This window comes from Puma concolor, chromosome E4 (genome assembly GCF_028749965.1).
Source record: "Puma concolor isolate L17-30 chromosome E4, mPumCon1.1.hap2, whole genome shotgun sequence".
Classification (NCBI taxonomy): Eukaryota; Metazoa; Chordata; class Mammalia; order Carnivora; family Felidae; genus Puma; species Puma concolor.
Window position 1 is genome coordinate 10,370,500 of NC_141683.1, and position 18,567 is coordinate 10,389,066.

General features: G+C 43.4%; 1 protein-coding gene across 6 annotated transcripts in view; it reads right to left on the reverse strand.

Annotated features, from left to right (window-relative positions):
• MIA3 (MIA SH3 domain ER export factor 3) overlaps window positions 1-18,567 on the reverse strand; it is a 55,924-nt gene that overhangs the window by 31,713 nt on the left and 5,644 nt on the right. For all 6 annotated transcript variants that reach the window (XM_086694809.1, XM_086694808.1, XM_086694804.1 and 3 more), the window contains exons 3-6: window positions 16,830-16,916; window positions 11,309-14,132; window positions 8,680-8,832; window positions 5,970-6,115 (exon numbers count right to left, since the gene is read on the reverse strand). In XM_086694809.1, coding sequence (XP_086550935.1) covers window positions 5,970-6,115; window positions 8,680-8,832; window positions 11,309-14,132; window positions 16,830-16,916 — 3,210 coding nt within the window. The remainder of the gene's footprint in view (window positions 1-5,969; window positions 6,116-8,679; window positions 8,833-11,308; window positions 14,133-16,829; window positions 16,917-18,567) is intronic.

Genomic DNA, 18,567 nt, shown 5'->3' on the forward strand with positions numbered 1-18,567 from the left:
GAGTCAAGACAACTATATACACAATCTTAAAAAAGTCTTAAAGGGGCGCCTGGGTGGCTCAGTTGGTTAAGCGTCCGACTTCAGCTCAGGTCACGATCTTGCGGTCCGTGAGTTCAAGCCCCGCGTCGGGCTCTGGGCTGATGGCTCAGAGCCTGGAGCCTGCTTCCGATTCTGTGTCTCCCTCTCTCTCTGCCCCTCCCCCGTTCATGCTCTGTCTCTCTCTCTGTCTCAAAAATAAATAAACGTTAAAAAAAAAATTAAAAAAAAAAAGTCTTAAAAACAGGACTAGAAAGGATCAAGCTGGTCCACAAGTAACAACTGTCTAGCAAAGCAAACCTCAACATTTAAAAAAAGTCACTAAAAACCAGGCACTCAACAATGTAACATTCACAGCACCTGGCATCCAGCAACAACAAGGAATCACTAGAATCACTATGTGTAAAAAAAGCAGGAAAGTAGGTCGACATGTAAAAAAAAAAACAAAACAACAACAACAAAAAAAACACAGGAATATCCCATGAGTAGGAGAGAAATCAATCTATAAAAACAGACCAAGAGGGGCGCCTGGGTGGCTCAGACAGTTCAGCATCTGACTCTTGATTTCAGCTCAGGTCAGGATCTCACAATTCATGGGATTGAACCCTGAGTCAGGCTCTGTGCTATTAGCACAGAGCCTGCTTAGGATTCTCTATCCCTCTCTCTCTGCCCCTCCCCTGCTCATGGGTCTTTTTTTCTCTCTCTCTCTCTAAAGAAAAAGAAAAAGAAAAAAGAAAAAAAACAAAACAAGAAGTTGCAACAGAGATGACAATTGGCTTGAAAACATTTATTTTTTTCTGAAAAAATTTGAAAAGAATATTTTGAAGTTTACCTTGGCCATACGGTGGAAGACATAAACAGAACCAAGTAGAACATTCAGAGCTGAAAATTAAACTACCAGAAATGAAAAATTCACTTGATGGGCTGAACCACAGATTAGGTACTATGAAAGATGAATGAGGGGGCAGCACCTGGTGGCTCAGTCGGTCGAGCGTCAGACTCTTCTTGGTTTTGGCTCAGGTCATGATCTCTCTCATGGGATCAAGTCCTGTGTCAGGTTTAATCACTGAGCCTGCTTAGGATTCTCTCTCTCCCTCTGTCCCTCCTTTTGTGTTTTCTCTCTCTCTCAGAATAAACTAATAAACTTTAAAAATTAAAAAAAAAATTTTTTTTAAAGATCAATGACCATGAAGACAGCAATAGGAATACCTAAACTGAAGCAAAGACCTAGAAAGCTGAAAAGCAACAAAAAAGAACAGGGCCTCAGTGACCTGTGGAACTACATGAAGTGGTCTAACTTACGTGTAATTGGAGTCCCAGAAGGAAAGGCAAGAGAGGAGGGATACAAAAAAATCTAAAGAAATAATGTGAAGACTCATCAAACTGTCCAGAGCAAGAGTGAATTTTACTAAAGGTAATTATGTTTCATTAACCTGACTTTTCTAAAAGGTGTTTATTCACAGATGACGTAATCACCTATCTACACAGAGAATCCTATGAAATCTACAAAAAAGTCCTAGAACTAATAAATTCAATAAGGTTTGAAGATACAAATATACAAAACCAGTTGTGTTTCTATGTATCAGCACAAAACAATGCTAAATGACATGTAAGAAAAACACAATTTTACATCAAAAATCATGAAATACAAAGGCACACAAAATCTGTGTGAAACCTGTACCTGAGACCTACAAAATTCTGCTGAGAAACAAAAGATCTAAATGTGGAGATGAACTTACTTCATGGATTAGTTGCCTTGATATTTGTTGATATCAATTCTTCAGATATTCTGAATCTACAGATTCAACATAGTAACAAATAAAATCTCCAGAAGTTGGTTCTAAAATTTATATGGAAATGCAAAGGAACTGAAATAGCCAAAAACAATTTTGCCGATTCCGAGACCTACCATAAAGCTATACCAATCAGAAAAGTGTGTTATCTTAGGATAGAAATACAGATCAATTGAACAGAGTGCAGATGGACACACAAATATGGTCAGCTGATTTCTACTCAAGTGCCAAGGTAATCGGAAGGGAAAAGAAATGCCACGGGAGCAACTGATATCCATAGAAGAAAAATATGCAACTTGACAACATTCACAAAAATTAACTCAACACAGAACAGAGACCTGAGCATGAAAGGTATAACTATAAAACTTCTAGAAGACAGTATGAGAAAACATTTGCACCATTGGAAGGGCCTATGATTCCTTAGGCAGGAAACAAAATGCACTAACCATAAAAATAAAAATTAATAAAATCGTATTCACCAAAATTACAAATTTGCTCTTCAAAAGCAATGTTAAGAAACTGAAAGGCCAAGCCATAGACTGAAAAAATTACCCATAATATATATTTGACAAAGAAGTTATAACCAAAATACATGAAGAACTCTTAGATCTTAATATTTATGAGGAAAAAAAATAATTTAAGAAAGGGCAAAAGAGGTGCGCCTGGCTGGCTCAGTTGGAAGAGATGTGACTCTTGATCTCCGGGTTGTGAGTTTGAGCTCCACACTGAGTGTAGAGATTACTTAAATAAATAAACTTTAAAAAGGGGGACAAAAGATCTGAAAAGCTATTTTGCACATGAACACACAACATGGTCATGTGAAAAAGTACTCATCATATATCACCAAGAAATACAATTAAAACCACAAAGAAGGGGGGGTGCCTGGGTGGCTCAGTCGGTTGAGTGTCTGACTTCGGCTTGGGTCATGATCTTGCGGTTCCGTGAGTTCAACCCCACATCAGGCTCTGTGCTGACAGCTCAGAGCCTGGAGCCTGCTTCGGATTCTGTGTCTCCCTCTCTCTGCCCCTTCCCTGCTCATGCTCTGTCTCTCTCTATCTCTCAAAGATGAATAAACTTAAAAAAAAAACAAACAAAAACCCACAAAGAAGGGTGCCTGGATGGCTCAGTCAGGCGTCCAACTCTTGATTTTGGCTCAGGTCATGATCTCACCATCATGGGATAAAGCCCCACGTGGGATTCTATCTCCTTCTCTCCGCCCCTCCCCACTCATGCATTTTTTCTCTCTCTCAAAATAAAAAAATAAACTTAAAAAATTTTTTAAAAACCCACAAAGACATATCTACTAGAATGTCTAAAATTTATGACCGATAATATCAAATGTTAGCAAATACGTGACCAAATGGAAGTCCCATAAATTGCTATGGAAGTATAAACCGGACAGTCACTCTTGAGAATTGTTTGGCCGCTCCTTTCCAGCTAAAACAAACTTACCATGTGGCAGGGCAGTTTCACTCCTAGGTATGAGTCCATTTTATACTTATAATTCTCCAACGGGCAAACAGAACCTACAGTGAAATTCAGTGTTGCCGGGAGCCAGCAGTAAAGGAGACACACTGAGAAGGTACATGAGAAAACTTCTCTGAATGAAGGAAATGTTCCATGTCTTGGTTATGATTGTTTTAACATGAGCGAATACATTTGTTAAAACTCACTGAGCTGTATTCTTAAAATGGGTAACCTTTATTATATGTCATTTATATCTGACTAAAGTTGATTTAAGACATATGGCAACCTTCTATAATATCTGGACCCCAGCAAGATCTTGATTTGAACAAAAACAATTTTTAAAAGTAGGAAAGGGGATTTTTATGCCTAATATTGGATGATATTAAGGAATTACTGTCAACTTGGGAATAGGCCATGGATTCATTTTACAATTACTTCTGCTTTTGTATGTTTGAAACTTTCCGTGATAAAACACTTAAAAAATTAAAGCACCACTTCAAACATTCAGAGTTACTATACAGAAAAAGAATTAGATTCTACAAGAAGGAATCACGCAAGGAAACTCTAGAGTCAATAAGAGAATGAGTGAGCCAACAGGGCAACGTATGGCCCTGTAAGGTTAGGTTGTTCACACAAGGAGCTGTTGACACCCAGATCTCCTAACTACCTGCCAGGTGACTAAGAGGACATTTCTGCAATTAGTGAAGCTGGACAAGCTGCCCCCGAAGGTCCCTTCCAGCTCCAAGATTCCATCAACGGTGGATCCATGAATCTGACTTCTGGTCCAGTTTTCCTGAACAAGTCAGCACCCCAATACTCCCCAGCCTTACCAAAGAATTATCTATACTATTTGATATTTCACAAAAACTGTTTCAAGATATTTTCCATTTTCTCAGTTTTCATATATCTGATATGCCCTTTTCTTAAACCTTTCCAAAATCAGAATCATGCTTTATACCTCTCAGAATCTTCTATTCCTAGCACAACACTGCACATACTGGGCCATCAAAATGCTTTCTTGACAACACCTTTAAAGTCCATGTTACTTTGTAACATTGTGCACTTTTCCCTGGCCATTCCCGTCTGTGCCTTCTCCCACCATCCCCAAGCAGAGACCCTGTTTTATACCACATCTGTGGCCCCCAAGTGGGCCTAGAAAGGGACTCCGTGCATATCCACAAACAAAATGAATAAAGAACTCCTTCCACATCTGGAGGCTGTTAAATTTTTGAAGTGACAATGATTCATTCTGATGATAAAATTCAAATTCTGAAACTGTCTTAATCACTGAAAATTTCATTATTCTAACTGCACAGGTCATACACACCTTTACCTGGGGGGCTGCTAACCACCACAACCATGGAGAAAGCTAAAAACTCTCCCCGGTGGCCTTTCTCCTGAATTCCCTGGGTATCCAGTGTTTTTATGCTTCCCTCTGACCATCCAAATGAGAAGCAGGCGGAGGGTGGTGAGATCCTACAAATGCCAGGCACTGCACTGAACACTTTATTATCAAGTCATTTAATTCTTACAACAATTGCAGTAGGTATTATCAGCATTTGGAAGATGTAGGACAGCTAAACGGAGCTCAGTAATTTGCTGAAGCTTCTCAATGATGAATCTGGGATTTGAAACCAGATAATCCTGGCTCAAAACTCATGCATTTTTATGGAACGGGGTGGGGCGGGAGGGGGGGGATCCTCTTTCCTACACAAGTCTTGAGAAAACAGAACGTAGTGGAAAAATACTTTTATGGAGGAGGATACTTTTCTTTACAGGTCCAAGGACAACTTGGCCTCCAGCTTCTGAAAAGCTTGCTCATTCCCACAATTTACCGAAAAATGTCCAATTTCAACAAATACCACAAGGGGGAGCTAAGTCCTAAAAAGCTTAAATATGCTTCCAGGTAGATTAAATGTCTCATTTGAATCCTGACTCCCTAAGAAAGATAAATCTGAATACTCTGCCATAAGTGACTCTTTCTAAGACACAAATCTAACCACATCCCTTTCCGCTTAAAACCTTCCAAGGATCCCAATCCCAAAGAGCGTAGCACTACCTGTCACAACACACAACTTCCTTTACCTATCTCCCTATCTCCCTCCAAAAGACGCCCTCCAACCACACCCTCAACTATTCAACACCAAAAAGGCTTCCATGGCTTCCCCAAAAGGCCTTCTCTTTGTAATACCGTCCATCTCTCTGAACATGTTATTTCCTCGGTCGAACCGCATGCTACCTCCCTCTCCACCTTCTATTCAGCAACACATATGAAACTCCCGTTTGTCCTTCAGCTCCTGCCGAAACTTCTGACCTTCTCTGCCCATCCTCCCACCACAACGAAATCAGTGTATCCAACACATCATTCTCCCATCGGGAAAATCCTCTCTGCCCGTATCATATTATGTCCCCAGTGAAGGTCTTTATCTCCCTGCTGGACTAAAAGGTCCTGCTGGGGAAGAGCCATGTTTTACAGGTTTGTCTATGCCCGGCTCTGACACACCGCAGATCTGAGCTAAGAACCCATCAAATTATACACAGGTGACCCATTTCAGAGGCTGAAGTCAAAGGATCAGCAGTAATTTTAAGTTCTTGATCTCATGCTCAAGATCAACTCAAAAACCGTAATTAATCGATAACTCTATCTGAAGAAGCTATGTATGTCGAACTTACCGTCTTAGTTAAATAAATTATGAATGAATATATTATAAGAATTGCATTTTCCAAAGGTGAGACACTTGCTGGCTCTTCAGCATTTGTTTCTAGTTTCTTTTTTGCATCAACAGCATCAACAGGACTGCTTTCTGTTGGAATTATCCCTAAAATTGAGGGTGAAAATTAATATTTTATAATATGCTTTAGAGTAAGACTTGTTTCTCTTTGTTTAAAATATTTATCGAGTGCCCACTGAGTATGAGTCAGTGGCTTCTCTTAAAGACGTATACAGACTTATAGGGGCGCCTGGCTGGCTCAGTCAGTAGAGCACGTGGCTCTTGATCTCAGGGTCATGAGTTTGAGCCCCAAGTTGGGCATAGAGATAACTTGAGATAAAATTAAGTCATATTTACTAAAAAAAAAAAAAAAAAAACCACAGTTTCTATAGGTCTTATATAAAGACGTATATAACTTATATAATTATGCTCTTAAAGAATTCTAGAGAGAACAAAATTCAGAACACCCATTCGAGCCATCACGCCCTTCCATTATGAAATGAACGTATCTCCAACACACCCTACCCCTCACCAGATCTCCCATCATGTCTCTGGCAAAACACCTGCTCTCTGAACAGTATTTAGTCATGGGAATTGAGAAAAGCAGAATCTTATGGGTTTGTTTTTTTTTTTTCCCACACGGACACAGTTGCATTTACCAGATGTTCATTCAGTGCCGGTGAAGCATTGTGTTAGAAACTTCAGGCAACCGCTGAGTAGAAAAGCGTCAGCTTGCAGACCCGCAGGTGGACTGCACCCGTGCTTAGCACGGTGTCTGGCCCCTGGCAGGTGACTGCTCCCTCACAGATGAATGACAGCTACACAAAAGAGAACAAGGTAAACGCCCAGAGACGCTAACGGGAACTGCTTACAGAGCGGGGGCTGGCCTAAAGCTCTGCTAAGCCTGAAAGGGTTTCACTAGAGGAGGTGGCGGGGAGGTGACCTCAGTTTGAATTAGTTGAGGCTGGGCCCGTTCTGTAAACAGCTAGGAGCTCAGCAAGCGGTTAGTGAGGGGCGGAGGAGGTGACTCTCTCCCAACCCAGAGACTCCATTCACGATGGATCTATGACTGTGACCCTGGGGAAGTGTCCACAGTCAGGGCGGCTGAGATGCACGAAGGGACATTTGGGAAGATGAGCCTGTAAGGGTAGCTCATGTCATCCTGTGGCAGAACTCGGAAGGACCGGGCAAAAAATGTGTTTTTAATTCTGCAAGCAGAGGTTTTCCTAGCCTTGAAAGTTTCTGAGCAAGAGCGTTAACGAGACATCGTGGTGTATGACTCATTTTCAACAAGCTGAAAAAACTCTTTTGACTCTTTTTGAGATAAAGACTTTAGAACTAGAGAGGATGATACATGAATGCAACGTCCTCGGAACACGGGAGGCCTCTGATAGGTCATTTCTTCCCCAATTACAGAATTCCTGCCCATGCCGTGGCTTCTCCTGAAGGCCCACACGGTGCTACCAGGTCTCATGGGTAGCGCTTTATCCCAGGTTACACACCACAACCTCGAAGGACACGGAACCAGTAATGGTATCACACACACCACCCCCCACAGCGGACACACAAAATAACACAATTAGCTTTCTTCAGTAGCAACCTGTTGATGCCATTATTGGGCTTGTCGTCTTGTTTTTAAATAGTCTCCTCAATCCAAATGAAGTGAGTTGCTCTCCACTGAGTGTTTGCTGCGCCCTGTGATTAATGCTGACACACTGGTGTCAGGCCACGCGGGACCACGACACGATGCACAACTTTCTGTACTGCTCCCCACGGTGTACAGACACCTAGGCATAAATATCCCCTTCACTGTTTTTAAGGTTTTTGCCATGTCCAGGTAGCAAATTAACACAAGACCTGAGCCACACTGTATTCTACTGGGGGCGGGAGAGGGGGGAGAAGAATTTGTGGGTTTTAAAGCAGTGGCTCTTGGGGTGCCTGGGTGGCTCAGTCAGTTAAAGCATCCAACTTTGGCTCAGATCATGATCTCACAGTTCAGGAGTTCAAGCCCCGTTACGGGCTCTCTGCTGTCAACATGGAACCTGCTTCAGACTTTGTCTTCTCTCTCTCTCTGCTCCTCCCCGCTTGTGCTCTCTCCCAAAATAAATACACTGAAAAAAATAAATAAATAAAGCGGTGCCTCTCAAACTTTCAGCTGATCAGAATTTCCTGGAGGGCTTGTTAAACACAGCTTGCTGGTCTCCACCCTCAGAGTTTCTGATGCCGGCTGGTCTGGTTGAAAACTACTGTTTGAGAACATAAGGCCTTTGAAGAATAATAGTTTAGACTGAAATTATTTATGTGAGTAATGAGAGCCAAACATTGATATTTTGGTTGGTTATAGTCTCTGGCCTTTTTCCTACTGCTGACCTCCATCCATCTGCCTCAACTGCTTTTCTTTCTATTCTGGGGTTTCTTGTTTTTTAACACTTATTCATGCCTGTCTTATTCTCCCTTCGATTTCCCGCCTTTAGGAACAAATGTCCAGGGGCACCTAGCTGGCTCAGTTGGTAGAGCACACGACTCAGGGTCATGAGTTCGAGCCCCACATTGGGTGCAGAGATTACCTAAATAATTAAAAAAGGAAAAAAAAAAAAAAAAAAGAACAAATGTCCTAGAAACTCTTGTTTATGACACACCTCTACTTTGTAGAAAAAATCTGCAAGTTTTACCTGGGTCTATGTCCTTCTCAGTATTCGGCTTCTGTGACACTTCTGAGTCACCAGTCCCAAGTTGATCCAACTGGCTGGGCTCTTTGGGAATCTGTGCTCTAAGGTCTTCTGTGTGATCTTGTGGGAAACTATCTTCAAGGAGTGGCTCTATTCCTACAGGGAAGAAGAATGCACTGGGCTGGCAAAGCCCTGACGATACTCCCCACTCAGCCTCTCCCACTGGGCAGCTCTCCCTCCCCGGTCACCCCCTAGGCACCTTCCCACTGCCCTCCCTCCACATGCCGGGATCCCAGGAAGCTCGACTGAGTGGGGAAATAAGAGTTTCAGTTGCTTTTGTCTCACTTCACAGATGACTACAATTTACAAAGAAACCCGTATTCCAAAGTATTTTATAAATAAACCCATTTGTGGTAAGGGGTTCAATAACCCTAACTCCCCTTGACAAACCCAACACATGCCCAACCAGGTGAATGTGCAGAAGAGAATTCCAGTCAAGGGCAGAAATAGGAAATATCTACGCCACACAACAAGAACACGAATTCTTTCATTCACAAGCATGTTTGTTTCACAGAGCTAGCGTTACCAAAGGCAGCTTACTGAAATAGCTTTCAAATATTTTCAGAGTACCTCTAATTGTCAAAAAGAGTGAGAACCCATTTCCTTCCCCAAGAGGCTTAGGGCAGAGTCCAATGTGACCCACACAAAAGATGAATCTCTTTAAAGCATCACAGTTTACCCTAAAAATTCATCAGTTTTGCATTCTAATGGAAAATAGGTCTGCTTTGATTACATGCAAAAATGTTCCCCTCCCCAAATTCTCAAGAAAAACTGGCCCTATGGGAAGACAGCATTTATTCTGTGGCTTTATATCCCCCTGGTACGCTATCATATGCCACAGTTTAAATACCTCAGGCTGAAAAGCGTGGAACTAGGAATCAGGTTATGTTAGGAGACTGGCTCAGGGTCCGTTCAATCATTATTTACTGAAAGGCTTCCACATGTCAAGTGCTGTGTTAGAGAGCCCTGCATCCCGGTCATGTCGCTGGTTAATTCATCTGAATGCAAGAATCCGAGGGCCCAGGAGAAGTTCACTAACCTAAGTGACTGCTCCAAAGAGGCAAGAAAGAACATGACACCAACAAAAGATGAAAACTGAGGGGGGTGAGGATAAAGAAACTCAGGCAAGGCATCAGCTGAAATGTGATGCCAGCTCATCCTTGGTCAGAGAGCAGTTACTTCACGCGAAAGCCCTTTCGGAGGCTTCCGGTTGTGGAATGAGTAAGTTACAGGGGTGAAAGGTACAGGGTGGGGAATACAATCAGTGGTCCTGCAGTGGCCTGTAGGCTGCCAGATGGTGACTACAGCAGAACGCACAGACCTGTCCCTGTCACTATGCTGTGCACCGGAAACTAATGTAACATTGTGTTTCAACTACACTGTAATTTAAAAAGGGGGGCAGCAGGGCGCCTGGGTAGCTCAGTCGGTTAAGCGTGACTTCGGCTCAGGTCATGACCTCGCGGTCCGTGGGTTCGAGCCCCGCGTCGGGCTCTGTGCTGACTGCTCAGAGCCTGGAGCCCGTTTCAGATTCTGTGTCTCCCTCTTTCTCTGACCCTCCCCTGTTCATGCTCTCTGTCTCAAAAATAAATAAATGTTAAAAAAAAAAAAATTATTAAAAAAAGGGGGGGGCGACTGGGTGGCTCAGTCTGTTAAGCCTCCGACTTTGGCCCAGGTTATGATCTCACGAGTTTGTGAATTTGAGCCCCACATCAGGCTCTCTGCTGTCAGCACAGAGCCTGCTTCAGATCCTCTGTCCGCCTTGCTCTCTCTGCCCCTCCCCCGCTCACTCTCGCACTCTCTCAAAAATAAATATTAAGAAAAAAAAAAAAAAAAGGAATTTACTCGGGGTGTGTGGCTGGCTCAGTAGGTAGAATGTGCAACTCCTGACCTCAGTGCTGTGAGTTCAAGCCCCACATAAGGCATAGAGTTTACTTAAAAAAACAACACAAAAGAATTTACTTAAGTTACCAAAAAAATTCCTTTCATAATTTACATGAAACTTGTACTTTTTTAACAGGTTTACTTGGGGCGTCATTTTCTTGTTTGTAGCTTTCTCTTTACCTGCTTGTCAAGGTTCCTTTAGAAAATGCTAGCAATCTCAGGGTGCCTGGGTGGCTCCATCAGTTAAGCACCCGATTCCTGATTTTGGCTCAGGTCATGAACTCAACAGTCTGTGAGTTCAAGGCCCGCATCAGCCTCCATGCTGACAGCGCGGAGCCCGCTTGGGATTCTCTCTCTCTCTCTCTCTCTCTCTCTGCCCCTCCCCCACCTGCTCTCTCAAAATAAATAAATAAACTTAAAAAAATTTTTTTAATAAAAAAGAAAAAAAAATGCTAGCAGTCTCAACTGTCCTAAGGGGAAAACAGGATGAGAAATCCTGACCCACGCTCCAGCCTAAAAGAAAGAAAGCGGGAAGGGACATATGGATGTCACAGTGCTGTCCCCCACCTTTAGGCACACTGCAAACTGTGGACAGAGCTTTACCAGGAAGGCAGGAGGCACTTCCCCAACCACTCTGCGCCCCACCTGCCTCTCAAGCCCAACTCCCCAAGGCCACAGGCAGGCGCTTTACCTTCCGTGGCGCCAGCCCAGCCTTCCTCCGTGGGTGGAGCCATCGCCAGCGGCGTGGTCTCCTCCATGGTGGAGTGTTTGTATCTCACAAAATAGATCAGGTCTTGAACATCGTCAAGGACCGCCGCCTCTTCAAATATGTTATTTTCCTTGGTGCCCAGCTCTCTGTTTTCGGTCACACGAGCGTCCAGCATCTTCTCTGCTATGCTCAGAATCTGGGACTCAGACGCACGGAAAACCTTGTCCAGGACTTTTTCCACATTATAAGGCAGGCTCTCCCGCTGCGCGGACTTCAGCTTTAATGACATTTCGCGGAACATGGCTTCCAGCTCATGGACGTCGAAGTACTTCTGGAACCGCTGCAGAGACTGCTGGTCTTTAAAGAAGCTGCTGAGGATAGGCAAGTCGTCCACCCGGTCCCCGTGCGGCGGCTGCACAGCCCTGTGCGCAGTCCAGTGCCACAGGTCACCGTCGTGCTCCTCAACTGCAGACCCCTGGCCCTCTGTGTCCGCCACCCTCTCCAAGTCCTCCTGGTCCTCTTTGGAGAGTCCTTCCACCCCAGGCTGCTCAGCGGGCCCGGAGGTCTTCAGGTATTCCTCAGGGCTGTCTTGAAAATGATCAGAATCTTGATTCTCAAACACTTCCCCTAACTCTGGGGTCTGATTTTTTTGGTGAGGAGAGTCACTTCCTTCAGATGGTCTCTGTGCTTTCTTACCCACAAGAAGGCTTTCTTTTTCCACCACCCCACCACCCGCTTCCCTGCCCGTGTCCACCCCTTTGCCCAAAGTTTCACTTTCTCTTTCAATTTCCAAGATATTGCTAGTTTCTTCTTTGTTTCCTTCTGCTTCTGCAGCAGTACTAACGGTGCCTAACATGGCCCCTGCGGGGGCCTGCGGATGAACATCTAACCGCCCACCTTGAATCTCAGGGCTTTTTTCTTTAGACTGTTTTGCACTTAGAGCATTTTCATCCTCCAGTAGTTGTTCAGGGCCGTAATCAGCTTCTGCTTCTGGTGTCTCGGGATGGAAACCTGGCACTTCCAGGCTATCCACCTGGCCTCTTGTCTGCACTTCCTGTGTGCCTGCCACGGGCTTGTAAGGAGCCGTTTCTTCCCCTGAGGAGTCCTCTTTGACCACTTCCTTGGAGAGCTGTAACTTCTCATCCATCTGCCTATCACGTGCATGGGCCACCTCTTTTCCTTGTGGCCAGGAAAGATTTCTTCCCACAGCGGGACCCTCTTCTTCTGGTTCTCTTGGCAAATCCACTTCATCTGGAGGGGAAGGCCTCGGCTGACCATCAGTCTTAAGACGCTGTTCCTCTTGAAATCCCTCGTGTGGAGAATCCACTGAAAGCGTGTGTGGTTTTGGTCCACTTACTAAAGCGTGCACTTCTTCCGCGTTGTCTTTGGATGCATTATGCAGACTACCCCCCGGCATTGGTGCGATGCCCACGGATTCTTGCTCCATCCCTTCCTCAGGCACTTGACTCCCTGCAGCTTTGGGTACCGCTTCACGCTCCGAGCCACCCTCCAAAATCCGCTCTGCAGGCTTTCCTTCATGGAGCATTCCTTTTGACGTAGGAACAGCTGCTCCTTCTAGGTCATTTTCTTTGTTATCAAAAGCTGATTCTGACATGTCTTTACTCTTTCCAGCAGCTGGCAAAGAGCCGAGGTCACTGCTTTGAGTAGGACCGTGTGCCTTCATGCCTTCCTGCTTCCCCTCCAGCCCCATCTCGGCCTGCGCCAGGCCCTTCTTGGATTCCTCAACTTTCCTCCCGTTTCCTGTAAAGTGAATTTCCGGGTCTTTGTCATTATTTGTTTTAGGGGCCTCTACAGTCAAAAGCCCATCTTCTGCTTTTTGGGGGTCGGCGTAATCTGGTGCTGATTGTGGTTTCCCCCATTTGCTATCTGGGATGAATGCATCGCCACCCTCCCTTCCTTCCTCTGGGTCAGAACTCCCTACGTCCAAGCCTGTTTGTCTGTCACCATCTGTGAAGGAGAAGACAGTATCCTCCCAGGTTGTTAGTATATTTTGATCGTAGTTTTTGATGCCAGGGGGCTGAGTCACCTCAACCTTATCCTTTTCATTTGTATTCTGCTCTGTATCTGTTGGATATTTCTGAACTCCAGACTTCACTGGGACCTTCACATCTTCCCCAGCGTGTGTGAAGGTCAGTAACGGCAGGTCGTCCAAGTTTTCTTCATCCTCCTCATCTTCCTTGCCAACTGTGTAATACTCCGTATCCAGCTCCTCATCAAAATCATCTTCTAATGAAGTAACAAGTCTGGTTGTCTCATCATCAGAGACAAGGGCATCGGCAGTCGAGCCAAATTTGGTTTTTAAGTCCAGAGTCATTTCTTTTTTCAAAAGTTTATAAGCATCAATCTTCTCCTGTTCACTAGAGAGCTGAGACCCATTGCTGGTTTTGTTGTTTTCATTTTCCGGCACTTTCAGTTTATCTTGTAGCATTTCCTCAAAAGGTTCAAATGCAAGCTGGTCTCCCTGAGCATGATCTGCTTGACTGTTTAAGTGAGGGTGGTTCCTCTGAGCCCCAGATCTTTCCCTGAGTTCCTTAGAGTTTTCTGAGATAACACTTTCACTCTCCTCTGAGTCAAGTTCTCCTGGTTCAGGTTCAAGTTCAGATTCAGGTTCAAGGTCGCTTTCCTCAAGTACTTCAAGAACTGTGTCCTCATGCCCAGTTTTTTCTGTAGCTTTCTCAGAATCTCCAGGTGCAGAATTGTACAATTCCAAAAATCCTAAAAGCTCTTCTACGTTGTAATTGTCAAAATCATCTCTTCCCCCATCAAAACAAACAAAATCTGTCTCCTGTAAAAGAAAGAAAAACATTAGCATGTCACTAAGTGTTGCAAGAGCAAACTCTTACCCGTGCTAATGAAGGCTAACCTCAAACTGGATCCAGAGGGGCTTCTGTGCCAACCTTGGGCAATGACTGTTCTTGGGTAGTGGGAGGGGAATAAAAGCGGGTATCCACTTTTCCTTGGTTTCCTGCTTCCACGGAGAAGGACTCCTACCTAATATTCCTGATTTCCCTTCATCGTCTCCTCCCGAGGATTCATGTGGCTGGTGAGTTTGCTCTGCACCATCCCTGTTTTCTGTTTGGGACCTGCTAGAGGGAACACATATCCTCTCCACTCCATGCTATAAGTTTTATAGAGACAGCCCCCTTGGGGAGGCTAGCTAGCCCTGTTAGCTAGCCCTGTCTGTGGCTGGGTATGTCTGTCTTATTCCACACGACAAAGTTAGGAAACCCATTACTTCTGCACACCCAAGCCGTGTTCACCAAAAAGTTTTATCAGTAAGTAATAGTGATACTTTGGTCTCCACATGCCTGACTCCTGAGTCTCTCAATTTGTTCTGAGCACAAGTGGAGAAAAACAGGGTGTCATTTATTGGGTCCCCCAACTCCCAAGAACTGTGCCTGATGTCTTGGGAATTCGTGTCATAATAATATGCACAGGAGAAGCTGGAAGATGATCCAGCTTTCCCATCACTGTGCCCTCCAGACTATCCTTCTCTCTTTAACCAGCTAGAGACAGGCAGAATCACCTTGCTGTCAGGCTCTAAGTCTACACAGATTTTTTTTTTGGCTCATATTTTCTTGGCGCTGGGAAAGATAAATCAGCCTAGGAAGCCTTATTAAATACAGCTTTATTAAATTATAGGTGCATGGGCAATAAAAATTTAAAGGCACAAATAAGGGTGTCAGGGGGCTCCCCACTTAACTATTACCTCAAGTACAACTTGAAAACAAGATTCAGTAAGGAATATACTCTATTCTACAACAGGGTGGTAGGTGTCATTAAGGTCTGCTTTCAGGACTAGGCATAAACCTACATTCTTCTTTTCCTCCAATAATAAGCAACTTGACGTAAATGGGGCCATAAACGGAAAGTAAGTTTAAAAGCCAACACAGGTAATTCTCTTCTCCTAACTAAACTCTCACCAAAGTCTGAGGAGCCCTGACCAGTGCAGTAGGGATGAATTTCTTCTTTTCACCACATCCGTTTCCAAGCCACTTTCTTAACACTGAGGGAAGCATGCTGTGGAGGTTCACTAAGAAGGCAGACTCCCAAACAAGTGAGGTCACCGCGGCCAATGAGCTGCTGTCTCACACCTATATCTTGGGGAGTCTCTTCATTAGGAATGAGGCCAGACAGGTAATGGGGCTGATTTTATGACCCTTGAGACTACAAAGAAATGTTAAGTACAGCACTGGCTCTGAGACTTCATATATTCTGCCAATCTCATCCAACGATGGCCCTAGGCCAGCTGCCTGCATATCTGTAGCACTGCAAAAAAAACTTAAAAAACTGCTCAAAGATTTCTGAATGAAGGTAGGCATCAATTACCACACATTTTAAAACTCCAGAAAACAGGGCGCCTGCGTGGCTCACTTGGCTAAGCGTCTAACTCTTGGTTTCAGCTCAGGTCACAATTTCACCATTTGTGGGTTCGAATCCCGCGTCTGGCTCTGCTCTGATAGCACAGAGCCTGCTTGGGATTCTCTCTCCCTCTCTCCATCTCTGCCCCTTCTCCCCTCTCTCTTTCTCCTTTTCTCTCAAACTAAATAAAAAAAAAAAAAAAAAAAAAAAGTCCAGAAAATGATCCGCAGGACTAAGGATCCCAGAACACAGAATCCTTGCCATCACAGAGCTATGTCATGCACCCAGATGAATGCTTTGTAGGATGTACAGTCAGTACCATGCAGATCTGAGACCAGACCTCTTCAGAATCTCTCAGGTTCCCTTTTCCAAACCTGTAACGTAACTATAATCCCTTAAATCACTAAAGAATCAGTAATAAGAAAACCACTGTAGGGGCGGCTAACCATGTGACTCTTGATTTTGGCTCAGGTCGTGATCCCATCGTTCATGGGTTTGAGCCCCGTGTTGGGCTCTGTGCTGACAATGCACAGCCTCCTTGCAATTCTGTCTCTCCCTCTCTTTCTGCCCCTCCCTCGCTTGCATGCACAATCTAACAATAAACTTTAAAAAAAGAAAAAGAAAAAAGAAAACTATTGTAAATTGGCATTTCTGACCTAGTACATAGTTTAGCATTTAATCTGATTTCTCTACACTTAAAATGTCTAAGAGCTATTCAATGAGTAAAGTTTTCTAATGGAGATACCTTGTTCTTTAGCCTATAAAAAGGTATACCTCTTAAACTTAATAACTAAGTACAAAGATATTGAATTCTTAATTTTTTCTCATATAAAGCAGCAAAAAGGAATCCTATATGACTGTACATATTAGACAATTACCAAATAATGACACAGTCTCCCATAAATTCTTTTCAAACATTTTTCTTTTTTTTCTATTTTTAAAAGTTACCTGATTCTAATTTAAAACCTGACACACAAATGTTAACTTGTTTTTTTTCTGGCCCAAATACAAGGACTTTCAAAAATCATTAACTGACTATAAATGATGAATATGAAAGGCAATTTATAATTGAGAACCAAAAAAATTAAAATTAAAATTAAAAATCCATAACATAACTTACATCTGTGGGAACCCGTAGCTCCTCTTCGGTATATTCATGGACTACTTGGATTAAATCTTTTGGAAAATATCCAAAAATACGTCCAACCTATATGAAAAAACAGGCAAAAGAAACACATACCAATCAAAATTCTGTATAAGAAATACAAACGACAGACTTTTCAGCAGTGAGAGGAAACACACAGATAGATACGTAGGTAGGTACAACCACAAGAGACAGATAATTGCTATGATGATTACACGGATTATTATTCCAATGAAAATTAAGTACAGAATACTTTAAAGTCAATTTTTCTAAAACCACTGAAGTTTCCTTTCATCATGCAACTTAATTCTAAACACAGAGCTAGATTTCTGAAGTAGATAAAAGACCTACATAACAGAAAGTGTTTGTATATTTTATGGTTAAAACTAAGCACATCAGGTGCACCTGACCGGCTCAGTCAGAAAACTGTGTGCCTCTTGATCTCAGGGTTCTGAGTTCAAGCCCCATGTTGGGTATAGAGATTACTTAAATAAATACACTTAAAAAAAAAAAAAAAAGAATATAAAATTCCTAAAATAAGTGATGACTACAATAAAACAGCAAATATTTATTGATATAACGGGCTGTAGTAGCTTTTTCAAAAACTAGATTTTTGAGTATTTGCAGAGAAAATAAAATTCATACTACTCTACACAAGAAGCTTTAGTTTCATGCAAAGTAAACCTCTGGAGAAAATAACCCCATTTATCTATAGCACTAACAGTTAAAATACACAGAGCATCCTCCTGAGAGGCACACACTGTCCTCTACTGACTGTGTCTAGAAGGAAAAGCAGATCACTGGGAAGGAGGCTGAGAGGCAGATCCAATCCACCAAGGGAAAAAAGGCTTACTTATCACCAACTCCCAAAATAGCCTCATTAGGAGTGCTGTTGTTATATCTGGCAAATATGTGAAAGCCACTCTTAGTACTAGAATACAGCCTTGAAGATTAGATAAGATAGGGTAATTAAAAACTGCTACACTGGCAGTTAAAATCTGAAAACTCTAAGAAACCAAAAAAGACTGGAGGATGAAAACTAAGAAACAGAAACAAGAGTCAGTTTGAGAGGCACCTGGGTGGACAGTTCGTGAGATTGAGCCCCACATCAGGCTCCACACTGACAGTGCAGAGCCTGCTTGGGATTCTCCCTCTCCCTCTCTCTCTGCCCCTCCTCCACTCACGCCCCAGCATGCGCTCTTTCTCTCTCAAAATAAATATATAAACTTAAAAAAAAAGGCAATATAGGGGGTGCCACGTGAGCAGTGCAAACAAAGTGCCACCTGAACAGTTATCAGACAGCAAGATCCCTTCTGGCTGGGCTGCTGAGGGCAGGGCTTCCCTAAGAAGGCACCATGAGAGGTGAATATGGCCAAAGGAAAATGCCATATATGTCAAGCTCACTTATCAAATGCTCCAACTCAACCACTTCACCGTGTATAAAACAGGCCTAGGTACATGGAAAAAACTTTCCCAGAGTGAAGATTATCAAGAAATCTCACACAGCAGACTTGCAGGAAGCAGAACAGATCCTTCTTTGTACACAGTGACTCAACCTATATTATAAGGGCTGAACCTAACCAGCTAGTTGGTCGCTCAAGATTCACCCCTAGGGAGGCACCTGAGCGGCTCAGTCAGCTGAGTGTCTGACTTCAACTCAGATCACGATCTGCAGTCCATGAGTTCGAGCCCCATGTCAGGCTCTGTACTGACA